This window comes from Protomyctophum bolini (assembly GCF_963924005.1).
Source record: "Protomyctophum bolini genome assembly, chromosome: 10".
Taxonomy (NCBI): Eukaryota; Metazoa; Chordata; class Actinopteri; order Myctophiformes; family Myctophidae; genus Protomyctophum; species Protomyctophum bolini.
In genome coordinates this window covers 45,888,568-45,896,067 of record NC_137871.1, presented here as the reverse complement: position 1 = coordinate 45,896,067, position 7,500 = coordinate 45,888,568, and the positions used below count along the sequence as shown (strand labels likewise).

Below are 7,500 nucleotides of genomic sequence, written 5' to 3'. Positions count from 1 at the left end.
GAACAGGGATAGTAGCCTAATATAATAAATATTATCATATCCGAACAGGGATAGTAGCCTAATATAATAAATATGATCATATCCGAACAGGGATAGTAGTCTAATATAATAAATATTAGAACAGGGATAGCATAGCCTAATATAATAAATATTAGAAGCATGCTGCATGACATTATGTGGCCCACATCCATCCATCCATCCATCCATTGATTGATTAATTGAAATATGAATTAACAGTTTGCAGAATTGCACAAACTCAATGCAAAGACTGTTAACTGTGAGTGGACGACACCATACAAGCATTACACAATTTACACTTGTTTACAAGAGGGTCCACCAATTGTTCAATTCATCAAAAACATTTAGAGACGTACAAATATAGACACTTCTATTATTATAGCCAAAGAAACAGAACAGGAATTCGTCATAAAGGAGGTAAAAAGGGAAAAGAAACATATACAGGGAAAGGGGTCCATCCCTCCATCCCTCCACTACAGCCGGTGGACCAGATCAGGATGTAGGGTACTATAGGCTATATAGGGTGGGGGTCGGCTAGGCTAGGCTAGGAGGGGGGAGAGAGGGGGGGGGGGGGGTTATGCAAATGAACAATCCATCCACTAACCTCTCTGTTTAATTCTTTAGCTTCCACACGGAGTCAAAATAACGCAGCCTCACATTAACCGTGATAAAACGTTAATAAAAAGAACGTATCACAGCACAGCATCCATCCATGTATCCCTCCATCCCTCCATCCATCCATCCACGATCCATAAAACAAAGGCTAACGTTGGGGCTCAGTATAGCATCCCGGATCCATTCTGTTATTGTGGCTCAATTCATCATTAATCCTATGAAACGGTCCAGATTTATCCGACCGTTACCGGATGGAACGGTGGAGCTGCATGGCTGTTCCTTTATGCACATTAATTATTCACACGCACGTCCCTTTTTATAGAAAGCTTTACGGTCGTTCTCACACAGTCACACACACACACACACACACACACACACACACACACACACACGATGTAACGGCAAGGTGCATGCTGCATGCACGCGCCACACACACACTATATACACACACTTAAGATAAAGACTGCACTGACCATAGCGCGGCGTGCGATCTGCTGCCTGCCTCTCTGTAAGAGGGTGTGTGTGTGTGTGTGTGTGTGTGTGTGTACCGTTATGATGATGATGATGATGATGAAGCTACGGTCAGTCAGCGACCACGATATACATGTATCCTTCCTTATCCGAGTCTGGGACGGATGCTCCGTGTGTGTGTGTGTGTGTGTGTGTGTGTGTGTGTGTGTGCGCGCGCGCGTGCGTGTGTGCGCGCGTGTGCGTGCGTGTGTGTGGGTGTGTGTGTGTGTGGGGGGGGGGAGTGGACTAGACTTCTTTAATCCTCATTTCAGGAAAATAACCCACACACCCTGTCTGTCTGTCTGTCTGTCTGTCTGTCTGTCTGTCTGCCTGTCTGTCTCATATGTTTTGAATAAAATGAGCAGAAGTAATTAAAGTCCACAAATATCATTATAGCCTACTTAATATAATGTCATTATAACAATTATTAGTATTATTGTTTGTTATTGTTATTGTTATTATTATTGTTGTTGTTGTATTATTCGTTATTTAATCAATTAGTCATAAAACACTTTGAGCACTGTTACATTAGACATCATGTAAATATTAATACATCTTCATTTAAACATTGAAATCATAATAAACACTAATAAAAATAAATCACATCATATTTTCTCTACGTGACGTCACCAGGAGGAAAGCCCAATAAGGGTTGGTTTATATCCGGTGTAGACCGGAAGAAACTACTTCGGCTTGATGAAGTACATGTCCCTGTGGAGCCTCCGTAGCCTCCGCTCGGGGTTGCCATGTCTGCTTATTATAAGCTCTTAAAGCTCAGTGGTTTCCAAACTTTTTTATGTCAAGGACCCCCAAATTGACACTAATTAGCCCCGCGGACCCCCATTTGAAAAGATATGCCAGGGACCCCCCCCCCCCCCCCCATGAGAGAAGGTTTTTACGGCTGTAGCAGTGATTCTCAAGCCGTTTAATGTCAAGGACCCCCAGTTTGACATGCATTAGTCTACGGACCCCCCATTTGGGTTAGGGTTAGGGTTAGGGTGCCTTGCATGGTTTCTGCCGCTATCGGTGTATGAATGGGTGAATGTAATGCTATCTATATGTAAAGCGCCTTGGATAAAGGCGCTATATATAAATGCACCATTTACCTTTACATTTATTTCGGTACCTTTTACAGTTACATGTTTGAAAGACAGTTGTGTTACGTGATCAGGTTAGCGCCGAAAAGGTGTCGGCTGAAGCCAAAGCTTATTAACCCTACCATGTTTTAAGAGTAACATTATAGTTACTGACAAAACAACAACTAAATAAAACAATGTCAAACTGAAGGGGTCGGCCTGGAAATGAAAAAGTCCCTGGCATGTCTACTCTCATGGGGATTGGGGGTACCTGGCATGTCTACTCTCATGGGGATTGGGGGTACCTGGCATGTCTACTCTCATGGGGATTGGGGGTCCCTGGCATGTCTACTCTCATGGGGATTGGGGGTCCCTGGCATGTCTACTCTCATGGGGATTGGGGGTCCCTGGCATGTCTACTCTCATGGGGATTGGGGGTACCTGGCATGTCTACTCTCATGGGGATTGGGGGTACCTGGCATGTCTACTCTCATGGGGATTGGGGGTACCTGGCATGTCTACTCTCATGGGGATTGGGGGTACCTGGCATGTCTACTCTCATGGGGATTGGGGGTACCTGGCATGTCTACTCTCATGGGGATTGGGGGTACCTGGCATGTCTACTCTCATGGGGATTGGGGGTACCTGGCATGTCTACTCTCATGGGGATTGGGGGTCCCTGGCATGTCTACTCTCATGGGGATTGGGGGTACCTGGCATGTCTACTCTCATGGGGGTCCCTGGCATGTCTACTCTCATGGGGATTGGGGGTCCCTGGCATGTCTACTCTCATGGGGATTGGGGGTACCTGGCATGTCTACTCTCATGGGGGTCCCTGGCATGTCTACTCTCATGGGGATTGGGGGTCCCTGGCATGTCTACTCTCATGGGGATTGGGGGTCCCTGGCATGTCTACTCTCATGGGGGTCCCTGGCATGTCTACTCTCATGGGGGTCCTTGGCTTGTTTATAAAGTGTAGTTGTTTATTTGGTCTTATTTATAAAGTGTAGTTGTTTATTTGGTCTTGTTTTTAAAGTGTAGTTGTTTATTTGGTCTTGTTTCTAAAGTGTAGTTGTTTATTTGGTCTTGTTTATAAAGTGTAGTTGTTTATTAGGTCTCGTTTATAAAGTGTAGTTCTAGATAATGTATCCGAATATATATTTTGTACCAGCTAGATTTAGTTGATAGAATGTTTAAAAAATATTCCTCACTTTCAATAGCCGATGCAAATGTAATAGGTAGGTTTTAAATTGCTATAATAATAATAATAATAATAATAACAGCTGCTTGATTTGGTTGACTTTTCATAGACCCATAGTTGCTTACTTCTCAGACTCTCACAGAATCTGGCAACCCTACCTCAACGTCATTTTCGAGGTCGTATTATTTTGTTCTTTGCTCCATCCATGCTTCAGAACCAGATCTACGTTTAATCCAGATCCCAGTATAAACTACATTTAATCCGGATCCCAGTATAAACCAGATCTCTAGACCCATCATGTTCAAACTGGAAGGTTCGTTGGCTATATAGAAGTGTCTATTTGTACGTCTCTAAATGTCATGATGAATTGAACAAGGTGGACCCCTTGTAAACAAGTCTATAGTGCTTTATGGTGTCGTCCACTCACTCTTTGTATTGAGTTGTGCTTGAAATGTTGCTGTAATTCTGCAAACTGTTAATACATACATCATATCAATCAATCAGGTTTGGGTCCCAAGATGGACCCCGAGGAGATGAAGAGGAAGATGAGGGAAGACGTTCTGTCTTCACTCAGGAATTTCTTTATCTATATCGCCTTCCTGCGAGCAGGTACGCTTTAATTAATGTGTCTTTATAATAAATACATGAAACCTACTGTACATGGACATAATGGGTCATATTATAGGATTATAAATACAACACAGTTAGAATCATATTATTATAAATGTTTACACTCATTCACACATCCGTCAATGTCATTTACTGTTTGACTCACCCAATCATGAATTCCTGCTACTTGGAGTCAGTCAGATATTTGTCTCCCAGTTTCATATCCGTCTGAATTGGTTCCGTTTTGCTGAAATACAAACATGATCAGAACTCACGGACGACGTTCGGGAGTCCAACATGATTTCCTCCTTACAATTAATTCACTGTGTAGTTTATTTAGTTAAGCTGTAGTTTATCAGACTCTACATCCAGAGAGACTTGGTCTGTGTTTGGGAAGCACAAGGGCACACCTGAGTGACAGGTGTGCTGTGATTGGCGTGTGGGTTAATTGATCACACCTGTCCCACGTAGCAGTCCCGCCCCCAGAGAGAGACCCAGGAAATAACTCTCCGCCCATAGACGTTTCATTAAGTATTTATTTAACCCATTTTGGCCTGACATCGAGAAAAAAGAAAAAAAAGTATTTTATAAATCACGACAGTTTTCTTGAAATTTGTTTCTACATCAGTGGTGCTCAATATTTCATTTCAAGGACCCCAAAAATGATAATCAATGCAATGATATGCATCTGAAAATATGTTGTTCCACAGGGACTTTGAAATGGACATGAAACTAGAGGACAATATCTGACTCCCAAGTCGCAGGAATTATAATACAGATACAATTAATATATAGAGCTATTTAACACTGTTACTGAACACACTCTATAGCAATGATTACTGTCACAATATAGAGCTATTTAACACTGTTACTGAACACACTCTATAGCAATGATTACTGTCACAATATAGAGCTATTTAACACTGTTACTGAACACACTCTATAGCAATGATTACTGTCACACTATAGAGCTATTTAACATTGATACTGAACACACTCTATAGCAATGATTACTGTCACAATATAGAGCTATTTAACACTGTTACTGAACACACTCTATACAGCAATGATTACTGTCACAATATAGAGCTATTTAACAATGTTACTGAACACACTCTATAGCAATGATTACTGTCACAATATAGAGCTATTTAACACTGTTACTAAACACACACTATAGCAATGATTACTGTCACACTATAGAGCTATTTAACACTGTTACTGAAACACACTCTCTATAGCAATGATTACTGTCACACTATAGAGCTATTTAACACTGTTACTGAAACACACTCTCTATAGCAATGATTACTGTCACAATATAGAGCTATTTAACACTGTTACTAAACACACACTATAGCAATGATTACTGTCACACTATAGAGCTATTTAACACTGTTACTGAAACACACTCTATAGCAATGATTACTGTCACACTATAGAGCTATTTAACACTGTTACTGAAACACACTCTATAGCAATGATTACTGTCACACTATAGAGCTATTTAACACTGTTACTGAAAACTCTATAGCAATGATTACTGTCACAATATAGAGCTATTTAACACTGTCACTGAACAGAAAGATGAAATCTAACTCTGTCTGTCTGTCTGTCTGTCTGTCTGTCTGTCCGTCCGTCCAGTTCCGTTCGTCATAAAGAAGCTGGACAGCATCTGATGACCGCTGTGCGTCTCAATGCAGCAGAATCTGACCATGGACTACAACCCAACACAACCACCTGACCATGGACTACAACCCAACACAGCCATCTGACCATGGACTACAACCCAACACAACCACCCAGAACCAACACAACCCACGATCTACAAGCTCTCAGTGCGTCTGCGGTGCGGTGCATTGGGAGCTTGTAGATCGGCTCTTTGAAAGATTGGAGCATTTTTGAAGCGGTCAGACCAGCTGTTACTATTACTTCGCAGCGGCCTGGAAACCAGACCACGACACAACGCGACTCCACTGCTAAAGCAACATGTTTGTCGTCATACTGCTGTTTCTTTTTTTGTTACTCAAATCATATTTAATTGTTGGTCAAGCGGAGCGTTCATGTTGAGCATGCCTGCTGTGTTAATAAAGTGAACCTGTTCAGTGCGTTCCATTTTATTCTCTCTTTCTTTTAAAGCCATTTACACCTACATTCTACAAATAAATGTCTTCTACATCATGACAGTTTTCTGAAAAACCCTCATGTTTTTATGTCAGTGGTGCTCAAACATTTTCATGTCAAAGATTATCTGTAATTGGCCGCCGACCCACATCTGAAAAAAAAAAAAAGTAGTTCCAGGGACCCCCCCCAGAAGCAAAGATTTGAATTAAAAACATTCACTCTGAAAGAATATACATTCAAAGATTTGCACCACATTTTCCCGGTTTTTCAGAAATAGCAGACCTACAAGCTCATAGTGCGACACCGAGTGCTGCGCTATGAGCTTGTAGATCTGCTTTTCTTTTCAATAGCTAAAGCATAACAATGCTTAAAACACCAAAAGGGGTTCCCGCGCAGAATGGGTTCAAGCCACTGGTACAACTTCTACCTGTGTCTGTAGGAGGGATGCTGTTGTCTTAGAGTAGTGTAAGTAGGTTCTTCATAAAATGTGAAATTCGATTAACGATTTAAAAATATATAATATGTTCGTGAATATATTCATTTATTATCTTTAGTCTGAACATTACCGCGTTCAAATGGTGTCACCTTGGAGCCATAACTACTGTGGCTTTAAGCAGAGAAACATCTAAGACTTAAACTAAAAGTCTCTCTTGTAGCAAAAACACACGAGTAGGCTAACTAAAATGAACTGGACGGCCAAATATAATTGGGTTAGGGTTAGGGTTATACAAAATATATGGGTATACAAAATATATGGAATATATATATATATATATATATATATTGTTCCACTGCATTCATTCAACTACAGTAGATGCATTCAACCTGAGGGATCGAGGCGTGAAATCGCCACTTGGGGGCACTGTTGTTCAATGTATAGTGGAAGCAGAAGTCAACCTGATCCATAGCCCTAAATGCAGGGCAGGATCATAATAGAAGCATTAGGGCTATGGATCAGGGACAACCAACACATTCACACATTATATTATCTAGTAATGAAGATAGAAGGGGTTCCGTTCAACTCCTGATACATACATTACACTCAATGCTGTTGTTTCAAAGTTATAGTGACTTGTATGGTTTAAAATTAAATATAAAACACTGTCGGAGCGCCTTTAAAGCGGGGATGACACGCCCCTCGGGAAGCTATTAAGGCTATTAACGCTAGCATCTAGATTGTGACGTACTTACGGGCCAGCTCAATTTGACCAATAAAATTGATCTTGTATCTGGTCTAAATGTCAGAGCGGCTCTGGGCTCTGCGAGTTAGCGTTCCTGGTGGCTATCAACTCATGCTAGTGGTTTTGAGGCCACCTTCAGCCTCATAGCTGGGTAAAAGTTTGGTGG

At 41.3% G+C, this 7,500-nt stretch overlaps 1 protein-coding gene and 1 long non-coding RNA gene across 2 annotated transcripts in view; both read left to right on the top strand.

Moving 5' to 3' along the window:
• Positions 1–7,500, top strand: part of LOC308323011 — a 411,264-nt gene that overhangs the window by 386,153 nt on the left and 17,611 nt on the right. The gene's annotated exons all lie outside the window — the stretch shown is intronic.
• On the top strand, positions 3,590–6,139 carry tomm5 (translocase of outer mitochondrial membrane 5 homolog (yeast)). Its single transcript, XM_080773724.1, has 3 exons — positions 3,590–3,733; positions 3,925–4,029; positions 5,674–6,139. The coding sequence occupies exons 1-3, from the start codon at positions 3,718–3,720 to the stop codon at positions 5,706–5,708; spliced, it is 156 nt and encodes a 51-aa protein (XP_080629850.1). The 5' UTR covers positions 3,590–3,717; the 3' UTR covers positions 5,709–6,139.

Bases quoted from the DNA above. Each gene is read 5' to 3' on its own strand.
- tomm5 (XM_080773724.1), top strand. The intron at 4,030-5,673 runs GTACGCTTTAAT...CCGTCCGTCCAG, and splicing joins TATCGCCTTCCTGCGAGCAG to TTCCGTTCGTCATAAAGAAG.